Source organism: Cavia porcellus, unplaced genomic scaffold (assembly GCF_034190915.1).
Source record: "Cavia porcellus strain 051 isolate PalLab524CR breed Dunkin Hartley unplaced genomic scaffold, mCavPor4.1 scaffold_1, whole genome shotgun sequence".
NCBI lineage: Eukaryota > Metazoa > Chordata > Mammalia > Rodentia > Caviidae > Cavia > Cavia porcellus.
Window position 1 is genome coordinate 179,002,009 of NW_026947484.1, and position 23,869 is coordinate 179,025,877.

A 23,869-nucleotide genomic window follows, 5' to 3' on the forward strand; every position below is an offset into this window, starting at 1 on the left:
GGACTTTGCTTTTTCCACCTGGATGCATCTTCCTGGGGATTTCCCTCTCCTGGCAACCTTATCTTCTAGCTCTTTTGTGCAGGAGTGGACAGAGAAGCAAGCATCTAGGTATAGGCAAAAGGGCCCTGCTCCCGTCACCTCCCTTTTCTGGTGTTCTGCCTATCTTCCTCCTGCTGGGTGGTTTTTATGGCCAAGCACACCTACCTCTGCAAATCATTGCTTCCCTTTCTAGGCCACATCACAGGGGCCAGGATCCTGACTTCCCCTGTCTCACTGGGCCTGTGCCCACTTCTGGGGTCTGCAAGTGCCAGCTCCAGATCCATCCTCATAGGATGGGCTACACTGCCCATCCTAGGCCACTGAGGAAGTCAAGGGCAGCTTGGGGAACAGGGATCTGGGGATGGTTCAAGACAGACTCAGGGTGGAGTCTGACTTGTTTACTTCAGTGTGGAACAGTGATGAGTCTAAAAATTCTAAAGGAACTCGGCCTTCTGGGTCACTATGAAGATCCTTGTTAAGGAAGTTAGGAAGTGGGTACATTCCTCACATAACCACTTTTTAGCCTACATTTTAACATGTAAAAATTTGAGGCATATATTATGTGGACCTCAAGTTGGCCCTACAGATTTTATAGGCAGTTCAGGGGGGAAAGAATGGGATTCTTTAAGTGGCTGTGGGAATTGAATGGATCAAAAAATAGACACATAGTAGGTCGTTGTGAGAATCAGTCTTTCTGTCTGGCTTGTTAGGGACTCTCTTAAAACTGTGACTGCAAAAGAAACTTCAGAGTAGACCCACCACCTGCCTCCTCTTTTCAGGGTGCAGCTTCACTCTGGGGGACTCACAGAGCTGCCTGACAGGGCCACAAGCCTTGCTACTAAGACACTGATTCCTTACAACGTGGGGCCCAACACACAGCTTCTGTGCCAACCAGGAAGTCCAAGGCCACTTCTGAAGTGCCTCTCTGGGAGGCAGTCTCTGGGTGGGTGGGGCTGCAGCCCCACTGGGGAGACCTGGGGAGAGAGAATTCTGGGTATGGGAAGCAGGATGAGTACACAAGAAACTCTGGGTGCCCTGACTACTATCTGCAGAGATATGCTGGCCTAAGCTCAGGAATGGGACCTGGAAAACTGCCATGCTTCATTCAGTGGCAGAGACAGGGGGAGGGAAGTGTACCCATAGGAGTTCAGCAGCAAGTAGTCCTCAGAGGAGCTGGAATTCTCTGAAAAGCCGGAACCAGCAGAACTGGTTCACTCTGCTAGGTAGCCTCTCCAATTCACTGCTGTGTATGGACTCAGTACTGTGAAAGTTCCCATTTCGTTTCTGTATTGTAATCTGTGCGCCAAGCAGTTAGAAAATGCGGCTGGACGAGGAGAAAGTGAGCAAGCAGAGGGAACTGAGTCTGCAAGAGCTGCAGACAGGGAAGCGGTCTGCAGAAGGGTAAAGGAGAAACAGAAGGAAAGTCCAAAGGTCATCGGGCCATATGGAAATGGCCTTGAAGCATTCTGATACTGCGTGGATCTCAGAGAAAAATGCCCTTTGTGTCCTATAATAGTAGGACTTTCTCCTCATAAGAAAATGCTCCTGGAAATTTTGGGAAATTTTTAAGTTGCAATTACTAAATATCACAGATTATTTCACCCATACGGTAGACATCTTGCTGATTAAATCTGAATCTGTCATCCATCTCTATCACCTAGTTTATCTACAGCTTGTTTTGTTATGTGACAGAGTCTTGCTACTATGTGGTTCAGGCTGGCCTTGGGCTCGATATGTAGCCCAAACTGGCCTTGAAGTTGCCGTCATCCTCTGGCCGCAGCCTCCTGAGTGCTGGGATTACAGCTATGTGCCACCATGCCCAGCTGATCGATAGCTTTTAAACCACCAGAAATATAGACTCATTTCAAAACAAAGGAAACTTACTTTGAAATCACAGAGAAATTCATTTGGTAACTTCGGCATCCCATTTAGTCCTAAGACACAGATCCCTGAGAAAATCACTAATAAAAAAATACACTAGAAATCTTCAGTTCTAAAAAAAAATATTACAAATACTTTCAACATATTTTAATGCTAACAAATATGTAACTCTCAGAAAAAAGAGCCATTCACATCTGAGTCTAGTCCTCTAGGATACCTTTCTCCCTAAAGATCAGAAACTAATTACATTGAGATGAAACATAAACGTGTTCCAACTTGTACTCTGCCAAATTTTACCTGAAGGTCTGGATTAGGGGTGTAATAAACTCACCTCCACATCCATTCTTGCTTCCCCCCAAATACATACTTTAAGTTCCTCTTGTTCTTCATGTTGAGCACAGTTGCCTCATTTTGACAATGAAACACTGGTCTTTTATACCTAAACTTGATATAAACACATGATTATTCATTTGCCAAATCCCTGAGAGGCAAAGATCTAATTAATCTATTAAGGCTTCTCTTGGAGAAAAATCAAACCTTTCAGATGGGAAACCTGGATCAGTACCATCAGGGAGTTTGCAACAGGGCTGGCCAGATTGCTCCAGATGATGCAAACGGCTCTGCTCAGCACATGTTGGGGTTCACAGAAGCGGGGGCAGCAGTCTGAGAATGCAGAAGAAAGCAACACTGTTCGGGGATGTCAGCCTGCAGGGGGACCTGCAGCACCCCTCAAGCCAGTGCCCATTGTCCTCTATGTGGAACAACTGTGCCACCACAATAAAGGGAGGCACAGCTGGAAGTGGGCCCTCAGGGACAGCTGGCACCTCCCCATAATCGTCCTAGCAACAGAGAGTTGAAAGTGGAAGCTCAGCTCTGCTGGATGAAACCCTGCCCCTGAGGTTTTTGCTGATGGGCATGGCCACTCTTCATAGGACATTAATAGGATCCTTCCCTCCCCGAAAAGTCTCCCAAAGAAACCATTCCACTTGGTACTGCCAGGCAACCTGGTAGAGTGGGCAAGGGCGGAGTTGACTGTATTTATTTTTAAGCCCCAGACTTTCTTATTTTCCCCACACCACGTGCCTTTCAAGGCCACTCTGCCTTAGAGGGCACAGAAGCAGATGGGCAGCTTATCAAAACGAAGATAATGATCAAACTGCTGGAAAGACAGCAAAAGAGGCTGACAGATTCTCTCCCCGCCCCCCACCACAGGGAGAGAAAACTGTGAGCATTCTTCTCCAAGAAATCTCTGAGTGATGGTGTAAGAGTGCGGCGCAACTTTCCCCAGAGTCTTGCCAACTACTGTGAATTCTTAGTCACATATAAGATGTAAATCAGACATGGGCTGATGCTGGAGCCTGCCAGTGTCCAATCATTGTCCACCCTCTTCTCCTTGGCCCTCCAAAGGGAGAGTTCCCATCCATGCTTTCAGGATTACCAGTTAGCTAAAGGATAGCTCTTCTAGTGTCATCAGCCCTGAGCTTTGAGTGCCAGCGACTATCAGCTCCTTTAGTGTTAAGAGTCCTCCTTGTCCCTGGGAGCATGCAGTCCCCAGCAGGCCTCTGGAACCCTTCCAGCCACCAGAGATGGCAACTCCCTACTGCTCTTCCTTGCACTAACTACATCACTCTCTAGCTGCTGACCATCCCCTGCGTTGTCTTCACTGTTACCAGCTCTGGCCATCACTGCTCTGGGCACCAGCAGCCCTTAGTGTTACCAGCTCAGCACACACTACTGGAGACAGCAATCATAAATAGCTACTCAGAAGAGGCTTCATTAGAACTCACACTATAGCTTAAGGATGGACAGTCCATAGACTGACCTAGAGTGACCCAGAGGAGCTTGCTTAAGCAGGGTGTTGGTGGGTAGGCAAGGGAGCCCAATGAGGACCAGTTGTATTGGTGGATTGGTGACTGAAGTCTGCTGCAGCTCAAACCATTATTGGAGTTGAGCCATGGGGTGCCAGCTACACCTGTAGCTGGTCTCGATGCCATTGGGACAGCCCTGGACTAAAGCATCTTTCGTGGAGAAGTAGGCCCCTCTCCCCTGTCTTAGGAGGGCCTTTATTACATGGCTGGAGTCTCCTTTATTCTAAACATGTATGCTAAATTATCCAGAGATTTCCAAACTGGCTTTATGACATTTGCACCCACAGAGAAGGCTCAATGTATAACATTTGTCAAGCAGGGGACAAGAAGAGAACTCTAGATCTCTGTCCAGAGGTATCTTCTGCAGCGAAGGAATTGGTCTATACCCGCACTAATAGAGGAGCCCCCAGACATATGTGACTAATGAACTATTTAATACTGCTAGGGAGACCAAGGAACTGGATTTTAAAATCTCATTTGAGTTAAATTTTTAAAATGGTCATAGGTGACTAGTGGTTACCATATTGATCAGCACAAGAAGTCTGATGGCTTTCAGATGCCGAGGAAGGGTTTCCTTTTCCTGGTTTCGTCTTTTTGCACCTCTGGTCATTCAGGCTTCTCCTTGGACATCATTCTGGCCACACCATTGTTGGGGGTTCTCCTCAGCTAACCCTGGCCACACTCCAGCAAGAAGAAACTCTACAATATCTGCTTGGAAAAGATTGCATATGACTTTCTCTGAGCAGGATGAAGTTGGCAAGAATCGCTGAAGCTGAGCATATACTCCAAACTGCTAATTTGCTAAAATAATTTGGGAAAGTGCTACTTAAAACCCTGAAAGAAATGAAAGCAACATTTCTGAAATTTGTGGGAGGCCAAAGTGCAAGCTACTAGAGGGTATGTTTGCCAATGGTCTCAGTGGTTGTTTATTAAATGGCTATGGAATACTTATTTCTCTCGGTTGGAATATTTGACCCAAAAAGGCAGCCTTGTTCACTGAAATTTTCTACCAGGACAAGAGGGAATGATTTAACCTGCTCTCTTATCACCTGCAAATTTGGAATCCCATCACCCGCTGTCCGAATTACTCAGAGATCCACAGGATGCTTTCATGATTGCTTTTGCAACCTGGGCATCTGTCCCATGCATAGGCTTCCACAAGAAGACAGGCAGAGAGGTACAGGCACTGTGTTTAATACTAGGCTGCTCAGTGTCTTACAGGTGGTTGGGTCAGGAGTGGAGACTGATCCCAGAACAGCCCATTTCATAGACTGACCACTGACTATGACCTGGCACGAGAGAATATCCTCCAGAGTCCTCTTCTCTGGATTCTCACCTGGAAACAGGTAAAAATCTCACTCTGGAAATTGCAGGTGAGGGATAAGAGGAGAAAAACTGGGCTGGGGGCTGGGGATTTAGCTCAGCGGCATAAGCACCTGCCTTGCAAGCGGGCAGTCATGAGTTTGATCCCCAGTACCGATAAAAAGAAAAATAGACGAAAAAAAAAAAGGAAAAAAAAAAAACTGGGCTGGGGATATAGCTCAGTGGCTCAGCACCTGCCTGGCAAGAGCAAGGTCATGAATTCAATTCCTGGTACCAAAAAAAAAAAAAAAAAAAAAAAAAAAAGAGTGAGGAGAAAAACCAAGGTATGCCAACCTAGATGGGGAGCTCTGGGCTAGAGACTGGTTTTGCACAGAGGGTAGAGTCTGGGACTTCATAGTTTAAAAATCCCTCAGAAATCCAAACACACTAATAGCTATCTGGTTTTGGTTCCATAGACACTACCACCTACCACAGGACACTTCACTTCACACCACTCATTTGAAGCTTTTGCAGAGGATGCAGTCAGTATTTTGCTGTTATTGGTGGTACCAAGTGCAAACTTTCTATTTCGTGTTCCCTTAAGCTGGATTGCTATAGGGGATTCCTAGGTCAAACAGGTCTTTGTGTTTCTTGCTGAATATTGGCTTCCAATAGACTGTGTAAACTCAATGTTATTGATTAACCTCAGCTTCTCCACACCCTTGCCAGCACAGGAATATCATCTTGGGTGGGAGGGTGGCTCAGCGGCAGAAGAGCTATCCATGAGTAGACTCTGGGTGGAATTCCTAACACAATAAAAATTTTTAATTTAAATTTTAGGAAAAGAATACCCTTTTGCATTTCCACCCCAGCTGTATGGGTTTTTTTTTTTTTTAATTTGAAGATTTTTTGTTTTTGTTTTGGTACCAGGGATTGAACTCATGACCTCATGCTTGCCAGGCAGGTGTTTAGGCCACTGAGCTAAATCTCCAGCTCAGGTTTTTTTTAAAAGTAAAGGTCAGAAAGCACCTCACATCGACTTCAATTTCCATTCACTTTGATTATTAGTTAAGATTATGAGTGTTGGGCTTGGTAATGCACACTTGTAATCCCAGCACGCTGAGAGACTGAAGCGGGAATATTACAAGTCTGAGCCCAGGCTGGGCAAGTTAGTAAGGACCTGTCTCAAAATATAAAGAGCTGAGGATGCAGCTCAATACCTAGAACTAAAAATAAAATAGGTTATTAAAGATGATTAGTGGACCATTTACCACTGGTGTTTACTATTGTCTTCTCTTCTTCACGAGTTTCCCAAAAGTAGTATGTTCCAGACATCCTCTTCTGCTATTGAATCTATTGCCTATACCATAACTGAGCATTCAATATGTCTGGTGGCAAAATGCTAAAACCTTATCATTATGAAGAATGGCCTTCCTCATTTGGCAAAACCTCTGTTGAACGGCTTTCTGGGGGTGTTTTGCTCATATGGCCAAAGTGTTCAGTGGTCATACAAAAATGAGACAAGAGGATCAGGCAAAGATAAACCAATTTCTTTACTTCCAGACTAAAGAGAGCCTTCAATGTTCTTTTAACAAATTCTCAGTGCGACTCGAGGTGCCCTTTCCAGACCTATTCTGTCTGCCATGGAATCTTTAGATGCAGAAGCATCCTGAAGGAAGGGGTCTCCTGCAGATCGTGCTTTAAGAAGCCCTGCTGTGATGTCCAAGCCACCACCATACGAAAGCCCATATGTTGCCCGGAGCAGGAAAACACTGTGTATCCCAAAGTAGCTCAATGCAGAAACTCACACAAGGTGACAAAAGGCAGGTGCCTCTTACGAATCCTTTTAATAATGTATCTTAAAAATCACTAACGATGTTGGAAAGATATTTTATGGTGTGAAAAGAAAGTGACATGTAAGAAAGGATCTCATTTTTGTTTAAAAAAGCAAATTTTTATTTTTATTAGTGCATATTTGCAGTAGTACATAATGATTACATTCCTTTGGGAAGTTGGTACATGTACATAACACATCTTCCCCTTCTCTCTGTCTCCCTACTGTTCATCTTTTGAAAAAAGGTATATCTTATCATTTACTTATTGCCCCAAACACCCAGAACTAGATGTAAGTTTCCCTGGGGAGGAACTTCAAGCCATCCGAATCATTCTAATTTTCTTAAAAAATTTTAGGACATTTCAGTTGTAGACTATTGTGTTTGAACTTCCCTGTCATGTTATACTTTACATTTTAGTTAAAAATATGTTTTGAAATGTTTACATTATAGTCTTTGTTTTTTCTAAAGAATGCTATTTACTTGAAACAAAATTGTATTGTTTTACATAACATCTGAAAAGACGTACAGTTGGCCATCCATTTTCACTGACTCAGTATTCAAGGATTCATCCAACTGTGGATCAAAAATATTCAGGAAAGACTAGGGGCATAGCTCAGGGGTAGAGTGTATGATTCACATTTTTAAGACTCTGGATGTGATCCCAACAACAACAAAAAAGTCTTTTTCAGAGAAAAATTGGGTCTGTACTAAACATGGATAGAATTATTTCATAACACTATTCCCTAAACAATACGGTTTCATAACTATTTACATTGTATTAGGTTTTTCCTGCAACCTAGAAATGGTTTAAAGTATATAGGAGGATGTGCATAGGTTATAAGCATATATTATGCCACATTGTAGAAGTATTGCTAAACATCATGTCATGTGCTACACCTTCTTTGAGAAATATCTATTCAAACTCTTTGCCCATTTTTGCATTGGGTTAACTCTTTGCTGTTATTGTTTGTTTTGATAACAATGAAAATCAAACAGAGAGTGCTGATCTGCATCTCCAGCTCTTTTTATCTTTTTATTTTGAGCCGGGCTCTCACTGAGTTGCCCAGGCTGGCCTTGAACCTGCAGTCCTCCTCCCAGCATCATAGACATGTTCTTCCATGCCCATCATTGTTGAATTTGAGGTGCTCCAATGATTGATGTTTTTAAGATGGTTGATTTGCAAATATTTCTCCCGTTCTCCCTTTTCAATCCCTTGATAACAGCCTGTGATGCAAAAATGCTATCATTTTAATGAAGTCTAATTTTTTTCTTTTTCTGTTTTTCTGTTGGTTTGTTTGATTGTTTTTGTTTTGTTTTGTTACTTTAGGCAGGGTCTCACTGTGTAGTTCAGGCTGCCCTTGAAGTCACTATGTAACCCAGGAGGGCCTTGAAACCATGGATCCTCTGCCTCAGCTTCCCAGGTCTGCATCACCACACCTGGCTTTTTTGTTTGTGTTTTTGGTGTCATGTCCAAGAAATGACTATCATGATCATTTTCCCTGTGTTTTATTCTAAGAGTGTTACAGTATTATTTTCTGTGTCAGGGCATTTGATCCATTTTGAATTAATGTGTGAGAGTCCAGCTTTCTTCATTTGTATGCAGATATCCAGTCTCCCCTGCACCATGTGTTGAAAAGCTCCTTTGTCAGGTTGAATGATCGTGGCATCCTGCAGGAGCAAGGTTTCAGATGTGGCCTTGACTGATACTATGTTGTAGGACAGCTTTGTACAGAGTGTGTGTGCCCCAGTTTCCCCTGAAGCAGCCTCTCTCTCTCTCTCTCTCTCTCTCTCTCTCTCTCTCTGCCTCTCTCTCTGATACAGAAGTACTGCCATAGACCAGGCTGAAGAGCTCCTGAGAATACTTCCTGGGCAGAAGAGCTCTCAGGCAGCACCCAAGTGTAGCCACGTACCAGACTGTTCACTCTGGATTCGACCCAAACCAGCTGACACAGCCTGGCTCCAGGACTGCCCAGACTGGTTTGCTGGCTCTCTGTTCCTTGGGATCTGGCTCCCTAGCCACAGCTTCTGCTTCTGCTCACCTTCACTCCCTCCACTGTCACCTCCTTCTCTCCCTGCCCTCCTCCCTCCCAGTCCCTGCGTGGTCCTTGCCACCCCCAGACCAAAGGCTCTGACCACTCTCCTTCCCTACCCGACCCAGGGACCAGTTCCTCCCTCAGGTCCCAGTCAGGCTCTGACTAAGGTTTCCATTTTTTCAATAGATATAAAATCATCAATGATAACAGGACCAGTAATGTTACAATAATAATTCACATTTGTTGGACATTTAGTAGACACAGTGCACAGGCCTCACATTGTTCACGACCCATGACATCAGGACCTGGAGGGTCCTGATGATTACCACACCCCTGTAACAGACAGAAACTAAGGTGAAAGGGCTCAAGTTCCGTGCCCAAGTCACTAGGCCAGCAAGTGGCACAATCAGGATTCAAATGCCACTTTGGAACAATGCTTCTGATTTACATTATCAGATGTCCACACCCACTTGGTGATCGTGGCCAGTGAATGACCAGCAACACACACACAAGCTTGTATGTGTGTAAAGGGGAGAGGTAAGGATGCTCTCCAGAGACAGGTGACTTACCGAAGATCAGGGGTGGTGGGTATGGATAGAAGTGCCACACAGATCAGAAGGTCCCCAAAGCCTCCTTTCCGGGGACTTCAACTCACTCCATCCAAGGGGTAGGTTGTAGGTTTGCTAACTTCTGTCACCGAAAAAGAATTTTCATATCAGTGAGGGGCAGAGAAAGGGTTCTTAGACCAAAAGATATACACACTAAGAGAAAATGAGGTGGAGGCCCTCCAGACAAGTGGATTAGGGATTGAGGCTGGGGTTCCTCTGTGGTCTTGGCAGGTGGGAAGCGGTGTCCTTAAGACATCTAGGGTGTGTATATCTAGTGTCTGTCAGGTCATCCTCTTGGTGGGTTGGATTAGAATGCAAACCATCTTCATGGGGTTGAAGCTGAGGGATCTGCTACCTACTTAAGAGTATTGCTTCTTTGAGGATGGAGCTCTGTGAGAGGAAAAACATGATTCAATTTCCAGTTGAAAAGCAAGGCCTGATTTACAGGCTCACTGTATCTTTAAGACCCTTAGGAATTCTTTTTTTTTTTTTTTTTTTTTTTAGTGAGTTTTCTGGAAGGGAAAAAAGGCACTGTAACCTTGGGTGTCCTAAAGTTGCAGTATTTTTTAAAAGTATAATTTTAAAATTACAATGTCCCTTGTCTCCTTTAGTTCTTTTATCCGAGTTCAGGAATAAGCAGGTAGTTTCCAGCGTCAGCCTCTAAGTACCCACCAGGCACTGGGCACCTCCAGAGGAGGGACATGGGAGGCGGAGAGCCAGGTGGGGGCAGGCAGGCAGCCAACAACTGAGAAACCTGAAAGAAAAGTTTTGAACACAACCACCTTCTTTCTTTCCCCTTCCCTTCTTTGCTCACAGGCTGGGCTGGAGTCTCTGGCTCAGTCCTCCCAGGTCCTCCTGGCTGGACTCACTGATACTGCTTTTCTAGCAAGTTCAGGCCTGCCCCAGGGGATGAAGAGGTAAACAAGATGTACTTTCACCTCCAAGAAGCTCGAGGACTGGGAAGCAAGGGAACTGCCTCCCTCACCCGTACAGCCCCTCCGACCCCACATCACATTGGATATACCGCTTTACTCCCTCAGTCTTCTAAACCTGTTCTCTTCCTTCTCTACCCTAATCTAAGCTGCCCCGCTTTGGGTGGGTTTGGCATTGATACCTCTTAGCACAAAGTGGCTGCCCAGTGTGAATGGCAGAGGAGTTGCATGTGTGTGATGTCTAGAGAAGGCCAAAAAGGATATACAGAAGAGCTCCATCTGGGTTGGGAAGGGCAAATCAGAATTTACAGGTGGAAAGATAGAAAAGTATATTTAAAGGAGATGAATTCATATATAAAGGCTGGGGAAAATCTTAGGGCGACTGAAAGATGACAATAGTTTAGAATTTAGGACGGGGGTGAAGTAACTGCCAGGCTGCAGTAGTAGGGCCAGACTGACCTGTTCCCTGTAGATAAGGGGGTGCCACAGCCCTCCAAGAGCCAGGATGAGTCCTGATTTAAAATGTGTTCAGTCTCCCCAGCAAACAAAGTTCTGCTAAAAATCTTTACATGGCATTTCTTTTTTCAAATAGGTGACAGAAACAGCCCTAGTGCTCCTTCCAGGCTCCAAGTCTCATTTTTACTGGTGTCCCTTGTCACTAGCCTTGCTATAAAGCAGGAGAACAAGGCCTTTTCTTTGCAGAAGGATTGCTTTGAGTATATAGTGAGAGATGGATCAGAGGGAAGCATCTACAGCAGTAGTCACATGCGGTGGTTCTGGGGTTCAAATAACGGTGAAGCAAATGCTGGGAATGGGGATGTAGACGTTGGAGAATGAAGAGATGGGGAGACAGGCGTTCCTAGCTTCAGCTGTTGACAGAGAAAGGCTCTGCCCAGCACCCCACAGCAGGAGTCTCCTGTCCACCTCTCAGCTGTTAAGAGGAAGTACAATGAATCTCATTGGTGAGATTCCAGCACGAGGGTGAGGCTAAGTTTACCTGTGAGTAGGGTCACTGACTGTAAAAAAAAAACTTGGCACACAAGAATGTGGTCCTCTGTTCCCATACCCACACCTAAGCGCACAGCCTCTGTTCTCCCGGCAGCTACGGAGCAGGAGGAGAAACAGCCAGGGGCAAAGGAAGACTTGGGGGTGGAGGAGGAGCTCAGGCTACCGGCAAGCCGAGCCCTGAGCCCAGCAGCCAAGGACAGTGCAGCCTCTATCCTGTTGCTACTGCCTATGGCGACCCAGTCCCTGGGAACCCTAGAGTGGGGCAGGGAGAGGCAGGGCAGGGTTGCATTGTGAGGCTCTCCTTTTAGGATCATCAAAAATCCTGTCTTTATTTCCATCAACTTAATCCTGGGGGAGAACAAGACTGGGGGATGGGAAAATGAAGAAGTCTGTTTCAGAGCAGGAATGTAAGAGAGGGTGGCGCCTTGCAGGTGAGAGGTTGGCTCGGGGGAGTAAACCCCCCCCCCCATGAGTCAGTGTAGGTGAAGGCCGGGTGTGGCCTCTGGGAAGAGCCAAGTTTCAGTTTGGAAAAGGCACACAGGAGGGAAGGAGGTGAAGCCAAATAGCTGTGGGACCCAGAAGGTCTAGCTGTGTGACCTAGAGACACACCCAGTGCTGCCCTGAACTTGGGTTCCTTAGTAGCCAGACACTGGGGATCAGAATGCTCCACTGCCTGGGTGTCAGGAAGAGTAATTAAATGCAGTAATGTCTGTGAGGGCACTTAATAAACCATGCGTCTCTGCACAGTATAAAGAGGTGTTATCCTTTGTGCTACTCTCCTGGGAATAAAAAGCAGGGCGTATGCAGATCATACAGAGTAGAGGGAAAGATCTTTCTTAAGTAGGAAGGGATGGAGAGATGAAAGGAGGGAAAGGAAAAGGAATGAAAAAAGAATTAAGAAGGGTTATGTACACGTACAAACACTTTAAAAGGAATGCAATCGTTGTGTACTACAAATAGGCACTAATAAAATCTTCTCAAAAAAGGAAAGCAGATGTCTTCGCTATGTAGCTGTCAATCCAAACTGTACCCATTTTCTCTGACCCAGTGTCCCCTAGCTGCATAAAACACCTACCACGCTTTTCCCCAGGTGCCCTCCACATTTGTTCTCAGCAACTTCCCATCTTCCCCCTTCTTCTCTCCTAATATATATCAGCCCCATTAACATTACCTTAAAAACCAAGCTCCAAAACCTTTGCCTGGGCCCAGGCCCTTCTTGATATTGCTTTACTTGCTCCTTTTTTCAGTCTTGCATGTTTATAGGATTTGGCAGGTTCTAAAAGCTTTCCCCCCCTTAGTATCAGTTACTTGATTCGTCCTATAATGAATGTTATAGTGAGATGCTGAGGCACTGATTGGAGTCTACTGGAGAGCAAAAGGTAAGTGGTGGGCTAGGAGAACAAGGGGCAGGTGGGCTCATCAGGATGTCCAGTAAGAGTGAGCTGAACGTGGGCACCCAAAGTGGTTAACATGGAGGAGGAGGTGGGGAGGCAGCAGGGCCTGCAGGCACCAGAATTAATGTCCCCTTCCGCTGTGTGCCTCTTCAGTGTGGGTGCTAATCTTATAAGATACACACACACACACACACCCAAGCACTATGCATATCCTGCAGGGGAGAAATGGGTCTTTAGAAGAAAACCATGCTAAGGCTGCCATTAGGTAGAAAGGGGACATGCTGTTTCTCTGCAGATATAACCTCTTAAATCTAGACACAAGCCTAGATAGTAGGTGTTTGGAGCAGAGACCTAGGGATTAGATGGTGAGGAAAAAGTCACAAATATGATCCGGAGCAAAGAGAAAAAGATCAGCTGAAAATATAAATGTGGGAATCAGTTGTCACTGAAGTAAGCTTTTATCATTTCTACTTCTGGGCTTAAGAGCTGAGATGACTTATATTTTTATAATTCAGTGATGAACATTGCTAATTATTTGGTTGGAGGTGAGACCTTTAAAGGTTGAACAAAGCGTATGCTTGTTCAAAATGTTCACGTCCTAGACTCAAGGAAGAGAACAAAAGGAATAAAGAAAAGATCTGGGACTTGGGAATCTAATATGGATCCTTTTGTTAAATTTTACTGGCATGTGTCTGTTGCTACTACCTCCTCTTTCATTGAATCCCAGGAGATGGGTCTAATGTCAGGAACCGCTAAGTCAAAAGCAAATCGTCATCAGAAATCTGAGGCTCTTCTGTTTAACATTGCTTCTTTTTGTGTTGGTATCATCCTTCAGTTTTCCCCTTATGTCGAAGTGGGCCCACAGAAAGCAGTTAAAGACTGACACACTGGTGATTTACCAGTTTCAATGGAAAGAAATATTTCCCTCTAATAACTGCAGCCCAAGTTCTAGGGCTACCTTTCTTGGACTTGGCATGACTTACAGCTTATTGTCTTTGGAAACTGCAGCCCTCTGACTGTTCCTTCCCCACACCTGAGGCAGAAGGTGGGGTCACCTTCAGCTAGACTACCAGGTCTTTGGAATGGGTTGAAGTGGTTCTGTAAAATAACCCAAACATGGTAACTCCAAAAAGGAAAACGGATGCCAACTTGGTAGGAGCTATAACTGCCCACTATGTGATCTTTACCGAGAGCTATTCTTGTGAAATCTATTGGAAAAGTTAAACTGACATTTACTAAATACTTTAAATAGGGCTTTGTGGCACATACTAAGTTGTCCATAAATGTTAGGGGAAGGAAAATTACAAAGGAGAGAATAGGAATATACATTGAACTATAAGAAATAAAAAAGGAGCCGAATGGAATGAGGGCAGTATTTTGTTGAGTCTTGGAAATGTACCAGGAAACATAAGCTCAGGTTAAATGGCACATTCCTGAAAAGAAGTCCCTTAGAGACAGGGCTGAGCGCTGTTAATTAATATGTAGAATTGCTCTGGAGGAAGGGAGTGCATAGGAAACTCTTGGAGGTTCATTGACGGCACAAAATACCTGAGCATTGAGCGATGAGGACAATGGAAAGTTTCAGTGGACTGAAGCAGACAAGGAAGTAGCTCTGACTTTAAGGAAGAAAAGGCAAGCAGGTGACCCTAGAGATCAAGTCCTGAATGATGCCTGTGCCATTAATTAAGCTCCTGCTTATGACCCCAGAAAAGGTCTGGAATTCAGTGTAGACTATTTCCTGAAGCACCAGGCAAGACCATTTGCAATAAAAAGCAGAGGGAAACATTGATATCTGAGTCCATTTGGGCTCTTAAAACAAAACGCCATAGCCTGGGTAGTTTATAAACAACAAAATTTTATTTATTTCTGGAGGTTATGAAGTTCAAGATCAAGATGACGACAGGTTAAACGTTTGGTGAAAGCCCACTTTGCACTGTATCTTTATATGGCCATAGGAGCTGGGGAGTCTCTGGGGTCTCTTTTTTACTAAGAAACTAATCTCATTCATGAAAGCAGAGCTCTCTTGAGCTAAGCATCTCCCAAAGATCCCATCCCCCAAAAGTCCTCCCTCCTGACCCTTGGGTGAATTTTATAGAGACACAACATTCACCTCACAGCTCTGGATCTTTCAAGGACCACTAGTCCATCAAAGAATGAGGGATCAATAAACAGAATTCTTGTGCAGCTCTGGCCCTTCATATTCACATCATAATGGAAGTCTAAGAAAGATAGCTGAAGTCTTTGAAGGGGTGGTTAGACTTCAGATAACTGGATTAGGAACCTTTGTGTCTGAAAGATTATGAAAAAGCAGTAATTCAAACACAAGACTGTCGACAAACGCAAGCGTGCTCATCAGATGTTAAAATTCTGAAGATGAAAGTTTAGCGACATGAAATTTCATCACAGGATTGAGTGAGCCTTTCTTTCTCTTCCGTGTGATGTGGTAAAAAGTCACTATTGTGATGAGGATGGAATGAGACAGTGCCTGACTCATGGGTGGTCCAGATAAAACTAATACAGTCGGATGGGAGTCCCCATGAGATTCACAATGATGTGGTTTTGTCAGTAGCACAGGGGATCCTGAGTCAGGAGCAATGAGTGTGGGAGTCCAAGATCTATGTCAATCTTCATTTCACTCATCTCTAAAAAGCAACAATACCTACCCCACAGAACCATTTCAAGTTGAAATTAGATCCTATATAAATTCAACAAGCATTTGACAAATGTGTACCACTTACACAGACAACAGGTTGGGTGCTAGGTGGGGATTACAATAATAAATAGGAAAGTCTTGCCTTCATGGAGCTTAGAGTCCAATTGGGAGAGAAAGGCCACGCATAATCACAAACCTGAATGATGCTTACTAGAACAGAGAGGGGCCACCATGAAAGTTCCAAAAGTGATCATGGGGTGCCTACTACTCTGACTTCGATTTCTACTGTCAAAGCACCATTTTTTTGTTACGTATTTGCAATATCTAATGTTACATTTGAAACTGTTTCTAAGATTTAACTATCATAAATTGTGCTGTTACAAACATGGGTATTCATGTATCACTGTTATATGGCGACTTTAACTCTTTCAGGAAGATACTTAGAAGAGGAATAACTGGGTCAAATGGATTTTCTATTTTAGTGATTGTTTTGAGACAAGGTCTTGCTGTGTGGCCCAAGCTGGCCTTGAACTTGCAGCAACACTTCTGCCTCACCCTCCTGAGTGCTGGAATTATAAGTGTGTGGCACTACTCCCAGCTTATTTTTAGCTTCTTGAGGAATCTCCATACTGATCTGCACAGTGGTTGAACTAGTTTGCATTCCCACCAACAATAAAGAAGCTTCTGCCACCCCACAGCCTTGCTAGCATTTGTATCATTTGATTTCTTGATGGCCTTTTTTTCTGGAGTGAGATGAAATTTCAGTGCCATTTCAATTTGCATTTCTCAACTGGCAGCAATGCTGAACATTTTCTCATGTATTTCTTGGCCCCCTCTCTGTGACCCTCCTGCTCCCTCTAACAGGGTCCCTTGTGATTACACCACATCAATACCAGGTTAACTGCACCCACCTCGGCTGCCTTAACTCTCATCTACAAGATTCTCTTTGCACACAGAGTGACAAACTCACAGGTTTTCTAGGGCTTGGGACGTGGACACCTTTGAGTGGCCCTTACCCTACCTTAGCCCTCCTGCACCATGTAGGAGGAAGTGAGTTATCCTTAGACAGTAGGAAGCAGAAGTGGGTTCTCTTCTCATACCCACTTGCTGACAGCATTCTGTTGAATCTAGTCACAGGGGAGGAAGCAGAGTGGACCACGGAGAGCTGGCTGTAGATGTGACTTCAAGAGTACACTGTCACATGAGAGACTCCCATTATGTTACAAAGAAAGCATCACTGAAGGCACTGGCCACTGCCACTCAGTAACTCTGTGACCTTGGGCAAGGATATTATTCCTCTAAACCCCCAAAGCTACCCGAGTAAAAGGGTTAAACAGGGCTCTCTGAAAGGGCTGCAGGGAGGACTAATGAAGATATCATGCACGGAATCACCCAAGCCACCGCCTAATCTCATTCAGTAAACGTCTGTTTTGAAATGTCCCCTATACCCATCCCTCTCTCTTTCTCTGTCTCCTTTGTTGAGGCCACTGCTTTCTCCAGGCCTCTCAGAAACCTTAACTTGCTTGCCAATCATGCCACCTGCTTCAGCAAAGCTTTGGGGCCTGTATAGATCCTGCATCAACCACAGAAGCTTCAGCTAGTCTCTGAAACTCTCAAAGTTCCCTCCTATGTGTAATGGCGGTGAGACTGCCTATCAGTCAGTCGTGGAGGCACTCGTCTATAATCCCAGCTGCCTGGTAGGCTGAAGCAGAAGGATCATGCCAGCCTGGGCAATTTTGTGAGACCTTGTCTCAAAATAAGAAAGGGCAGTGGGTGTAGCTCAGTGGTAGAGCACTTGTCTAGCATGTGCTGGGCCTTGGGTTCAATTTTCAGCACTGTACACGTGAAAAGTCGAGTCTATCCAACAGAGCTATCCTGGAGATTAAGAGAGACAAATGGAAAAGACTTAGCACAGTGTCCGGCACAAGAAACAGTAGTGTTATTCTTCCCTGAGAGTCCTGGCCTCTTTTCTTCTTTTTCTCCTCAATTTCTTTTACCTTCCTCATTCAGCCGCACTGGGTAATGCCCTTCTTTCAACAGTGAAACTGCTGGGCATTAAACAGTTTCCTCTCTCCCACATTATCGGGGTGTCCTAGGTTATTCACTGCTGCACTCCTGGTCTGTGCTTCCAGCAAACTGTTCAACACGGATTGCTTGAGTCTTCTCAGTCTCGGAGGCTTTTCCCAGCCCTTGCCTCAATACTGGACATGGGGGCCTGGGAGGTGTTTTCTTCAGTACTGTTGTATGTTGGAAAAGTGCTTCCCCTCCTCACTGGGCCCCAGTTTCCTTATTCATAATGAGTCCTTTGAGCTGGAAGGCTACAAGAGCACTTTCTGTTCTGTGATCCTGTTAAGAAGCCGGATCTTTGTAAGTTACCTACTTCACTTCTTTCATATTCCAGAGGGGACATGATGCTGTTCTCTGTCTGACCCGTGGGGCATGCCTTCCACGAGGACATGTAGTCTTGCTTTCCTTCCCTGTGAAGGAGGGCCCGCGTGCCCTCCTGTCTCCCGGGCTGGGGGCGCCGGAAACACGTGTGTGCTCACCTACGTGTACACACGTGAGCACACCTACAGCAGCAGGGGGCGCTTGGGCCGGCAGGGGGCAGCACAGGCCCGGCTTGCAGTTACCCAGTTACCCGGCGCAGCCCCGAGGGAGGAGGGCGTGCTGCAGTCCCGGCGGCGGCTGGAGGTGCAGCCTCCCAGGTGGGAGGCGGGGGCTGCGGGCGCAGGAAAAGGCGCCTTGGAAGCGGGCGCTCGGCGGGGCCTCCTCGGCCGGGCGCGACGCGGCGAGGGGGAGCGAGCTAGCGAACGCGCTGGGAGCACGCAGGCGCTCTGCTCCGGCTGGCCCTCGGCCGGCGCGCGGCGCGGGAGCAGCCCGCAGCTCGCCCCTCGCGCCCCCCGCAACCTCCTGGCCGCCCGCGGGCAGCGGCCCCTCGGCCGCCAGCCAGGCCGCACCCCCGAGCGCGCGCGGCGGCGGCGGGACGGCCCCGGGGCCGCCCCGAGCGCGCCCTCCCGCCGGCGGCCACTCGCGGCTGGTGCTGGCCTGGCCGGCGCGCCCCTCAGGCGGCCGGAGCACGGCCTCCGCCTCGGCCTCGGCGGGAGCGAGCCCCGGGCCGCAGCCCGCGGGCGGCGGCGGGCACTGACGGCGTCGCGGGGCGCTCCCGGGCGGCGGCGCAGCGGCGGCGCCCAGGGCGGAGGCAGGGGGCGCCCCCAGCCACGATGCTGCGGTTCCTGCGCCGGACCTTTGGCCGCCGCTCCATGCAGCGCTACGCGCGGGGCGCAGCAGGGCGCGGGGCCGCCGGGCTGGGGGACGAGCGCGACGGGGGCCCACGGGGGGGCCCGGCCGCCGCCGCCGCCTCCTCGGTGCTGCCCGCCGCTCCCGGAGGCAGCGTGTTCCCCGCGGGCGGCGGGCCCCTGCTCACGGGCGGCGCGGCGGTGCACATCTCCGCCGCGGGCGCGGCCAAGGCCACCCTCTACTGCCGGGTCTTCCTGCTCGACGGGACCGAAGTGAGCGTGGACCTGCCGGTGAGTGACGGGGCCGGCCCGGGACACTGGCACCCGAGCCCCAAGGGGCAGCATCTCTAGCCCCTTGCTTTCCTATGGGGCGTCCCCTTGCGCCTCTCGGGGATCCCCTCCCCCGTCTCCTCTGCCAGCCCTCCTTAGCTCGGTTCCTCTCTGGCCACCCGTCCCGGCTCCTCCGGGGCCGCATCTTTGGCCCTCTACTTGGTGTGTTTCGCCTTCGCAGGCGCCCACCGGGTCCTCTGGGCCTCACCCCCTCCCCTGCGCACCAGTCCCCGCCCCTCGGCGCGGCGGCTCGCGTTCCCAGTCTCCCGACTGTTGGGTAGAAAATCGCAGAGCGAGGCAATGCAGCCCCGAGATCTCTCCCCCAACCCCTGCAAACTCCTAGTTCAGACCTGGGTGGGACGGGGAGAGGAGAGCGCCCATGTTGTGTCCTGCAAGCGCCCCAAGTGTGGGAGGGGCTTAGGGGATAATTTCTCCTCTTTGCTGATCCCCCAAACCTTGGTGAATGGTTCCCACTCCCATCCCAGAGAGCCCCTCTATCCGCAGCCCCTCGGGGGCTGGAGCTGCTTGGGACCTATACTCACAGAACTAGTCAACTTTGCTAGGCAGGGACCTTTGTGTGGTGCTGAGAGTCAGTTCCAGAGCCTGCGAGCCTGGCTTACCGGACCCCCTACCTCCGGTCGGGTGCTGCCACACACCCGGACTGTGTGCGTGAGTCCGCCGGGCACTCTGGAGTGGCAGGCCTGGGGCCTTGGCCCCAGGCAGTCGCCCACAGGTGGTTGCACCTTGCTGGGCGCCATCAGAGAGTTAGGCCCGTGCTGCTGGGCTCGGCAGGGCGTCCAGCCGCCGAAGACTCTTACTGGCCTAAAGAGACAGCTCAGATCCCATCAAACCTGCACATGAACCGGGCGCCTGCTGTACACCCTGCGCTGCGGCAGACGGTGCCTTCGGGAATCTCTGGGTGTGACTGAGCACAGCTGTAATTGAGCTTAAGATGAATGTTACAGATCGTCCCGAGGGTTTCGAGGGAAGAAATAACATACTGGAACTTGCAAAGAAATCATTTAGACCTTTCCGGGTGGCAGAATTTTTTGGACTTCATGAGAGAGCTAGCAACATGTAAGGGTATTCAGTGGGAAAACCAGAGCCAGCTGGGCTTGAGGTTTAATGGTTCCTTATGTAGCTTTAATTTTGAGACTGTTTCGATTTATGGCAGTTTGATTTTTGCGGTTCTTGGTTCTCTCCATAGACTATCGTTTTGTTATGAAAATACCCCTTTGGGGCCTTTTTATTCATGGAAAAGGAGCCAACATTCCAGTGCTTAGAACTGTTGTCTTTAAAATAGCATTAAAATGTTACCGCTTCGGAAAAAATGAGGCTCTCCGCCTTTGGTTCAGCTGACAGAGGACGCTTTGGAGCACGGGCGGGGAGGAGCGGTGCGCAGGCTGCCTCGGGAGTGGGCAGCTTGCATTTGGAGAGGCTGTGGCGCAGTCTGCATCTGGGAAAAGAATGCTATCCTTGGGAACTTTGACAGTGTTCCTTGCCGATGGTTTTCTCGTCTGTTCCCCAGAGATAATTCGTTTGTGAAATGCTGTCAGGTTTGTGCGACAGGCGTAAGTGGTGTTTCTGAGATGAAAAATGCAAACAGAATAAAGTGCATGCTTGGTGAATCGACCCGGACAGGTACATAAACAAACAGGTTGGGGAATGCTGACTTCTACTGCCAGAGGAGCCCTGACTGAGCACTGGGGAAGGGGTCCTTGTCATTCTAAATGGTTTCTTCCTTTATAAAAGGCTGCAGAAGGGTTTACCCACCCCAAGTTTTCTTCTGAAGGCAGATTGCTAGATGCCTTTAAGATACAAGTTAGTGAACCCCAAATTTTATTTAACTATGCCTTATGTCTGTGTGCCCTATATAAAGTCAAATAAGAAGCCTGGCTCTTGTCTTGTAATCTTTGTAATCTCTCAAGGAGGAGAGATGAAGAGAAATTACCGGCTAATACAGCTCAGCGATTTAAAGATATATTAGATGCTAGAACTGCAATTGCAGTCTCTTTCACCCATCTTCCCAGATCAGTGTTTGTTCCTGCAATTAATTTTCGCAGTTACAAAGTTTAGCACCAGGCGCAGCCAACTCCCCTTTGAATTTGTAGCATTTGTGCTATTCCTCATGTCCATTTCTTCACTGGATCCCCTTTTAAAAATGCTACCCCTAACCAAAAACAAAACAAAACAAAAAGCTAACCCTTTAGGCATACGGCCAGCCCCACTTGTCATTATAATTCTCTTCTGTGCTTTTGGATTTCTTTTTTCCTGCTTCCTACATTCTGGCATTGCCTGGCTACTTGTCACACAATACGATTTTCCTTTAACCCTGATATCCCTAAGCTTCATTCTTGTTTTGTTCTGTTTTGTTTTTTTTTTTTTTTGTACCGGGGGATTGAACTCACGACCTTGCATTTGCCAAGCAGGCACTTAAAGCTACTGAGCTAAATCCCCTGGCCCCTAAGCTTCATTCTGTATTTCTGATCACTTCCACAGATACCCAGGGATTGGCCCAGCTAATTTTGGCTCCTTTGTAATTAAAAACCTCTGGTGGTGATAGCCTTGACAAAAGTAGTTATATGTTGTCATAAACCTTTTTATTAGCTCTAGTCAGGTCATTTGTGTTCTGAAATTGCCTAGAACACAGTAACACCTTCAGTATGACATATCTGTGGCTCCTTGGTTCAGTCATCCTTTAATAGGTGTCTTTAATGCACTGAGCTTCACGCTGTGGGTACAAAGGTGAATGAGGCAGGGCCTAGAGACTCTAGGAAGACACAAGTCTCTATATTTAAATTCTGAGTGACACTAAATGACATGATAGGCACAACCAGATGGGGTGCTGGGGTCAGAAGGGATGAGGGAACTACACCACTGGGAGTTTTTTTTTTTTTTTAATTTTTTTTAAAAGCCAGTCAAATTTAGCAGTGTGTGTGTGGGGGTGGTCACTGGAAGGTTTTAACACTTGAAATGATAGGTTTGGTTTTGCTTGGCAAAGCCATGGTCCAGTTGTCACATACAAAAAAGGAAGAAGCTACTGTAATTGTCTTCACACAAATCCTGGGACCCCCTTTGGTGGTAGGGTGAGTCCCCCTGCTCTTAATCTTTGTTGTGGAGAGTCAGTGGCTTCTCAGCCTTTGATAAAACATGAATAAAAAGACCTTTTAAAAAACCAACTCATAGGACCAGGGATGTAGCTCAGAGTAGAGCTTTTACCTAGCATGCTGGAGGCCCTGGGTTGGATCCCTAGCACTGCAAAAACACCTCCCATCCATAACGTGCGGTGGAAAGTGGGTTTCCTGCGCAGTCTGTCTCCTAGGTGGGTCCTTGGCACACCTTACCAATCTGATTGCACCTTGAGCCACTTCTCTTCAGAGAACTTGGCTGTCTTGGAGGGCGCCTCCCTCTGATTAGCTCTGCTGTGCCCAGGTCTCAGGTGTGGCCTGCTCTGAGCAGGGCAGGGCAGGGCAAAGGAGGGAGGCCTGCCCTAGCTGCTCTCCCTCCATGAATGCAGCCAAAGAGCCCATTGGTGGCTTGGCAGCAGCACCCACTGTTGACTCGTATTAGCTCTCTGTTGACTAAATCGCTGGCATCACTTGTGCTTGGGTGGCTGCTGCTCAGCCCCGCCTCGTTGCCTGCGTGTGCAGTCTTCCAACAAGCAGCTCTGTGCAGAAAGCTGTTAGGATGTGTGGCTGGCTGGTTAGCACTCCCGCCATGCCTTGCAGAGTTCGGCTGGTTGTCCTTTGTAGCATTTGGCGCAGTTAAGTTATTCTGGCTGTATCTGAAACTTGGCCTTGACTCATTGGGGTACAGTGCAAACACGAAGAATTCCAGTGTTATCGTATAGACTTGTTGTGCTGCCTTGGGCAACTTCAGATTTCTGAATATTGATTTCTCAGTTTTTAAAATGGGAGGATTAAATGATGAAAAGGATATAAAAAGCCTCGATTAACAGCACGATGCTGTAGGGTTGCTGGGAGGTTGCATTTTTACAAACTTCTTGTTGTTTCTCTTTGGAAAAAATTGGGGAAAAAAATTCTAGAAATGGTTATTAGAGAAACGAAAATAAAACTGTGGTAGGCAGGCCAGTCATTGCTTGGCTCTGTCGGGGAAATTGAAAGTTCAATATGATATGAGAGGTGGATGTTTTTAAAAGTTTGGATGAGAGGAGAACCTCCCAACAAGTTCTTAGAACTGGAGCCAATTCTAAGAACTGGTCGAGTAGAACATAGGCAACACAACATGAAAGTCAGATGTCTTATTTTGCAGTTGAAGGGGCCCTAGATAATATATGACATCCGTTACTTTATGGGAAACAGGCCTTTGGGTATAAAGTGACTTCTCTTTAATCAGTAGGTAAAAGAGTTGGAATGGGTAACTTTGGGAACCCTGATTGTTTAACTTTTGAAGCAGTAGAGCATAGGTCAGTTGTAGAATGGTGGTGGTATTGGCACGCATAGTCCTAACACATGGACAGGGGCAGGATATGTTCCAAACAGTTGGAAGGATCAGTTTTCCCAAACAGTGGGAAATGAAGAAAATGATTCTCTAACTTCACGCTGTGCAAAGTTCCTCTGGATTTTTTTGTAAGCTTTGTGGGGTCAGGATGGGAGTCTTTGTGACCAAAGTTGGGCTCAGACTCCCAGACTCAGTGATCCTCCTGCCTCATCTCTCAATTACTTGGACTACAAGCTGCACCTGGCTCACTGGAATTACTTTCTTCCAATTAAAATTCCTAGGACCTTCC

At 47.1% G+C, this 23,869-nt stretch overlaps 1 protein-coding gene across 6 annotated transcripts in view; it reads left to right on the forward strand.

Annotated features, from left to right (window-relative positions):
* The first annotated feature begins 18,265 nt into the window (after positions 1-18,265).
* Positions 18,266-23,869, forward strand: part of Epb41l4b (erythrocyte membrane protein band 4.1 like 4B) — a 131,044-nt gene continuing 125,440 nt past the window's right edge. For 5 of the 6 annotated variants that reach the window (XM_063261074.1, XM_063261086.1, XM_063261102.1 and 2 more), the window contains exon 1: positions 18,266-19,080. In XM_063261074.1, the coding sequence (XP_063117144.1) occupies positions 18,775-19,080 (306 nt within the window). In that variant the 5' untranslated portion in view covers positions 18,266-18,774. The remainder of the gene's footprint in view (positions 19,081-23,869) is intronic. The other variant, XM_063261105.1, reaches the window with a different exon arrangement.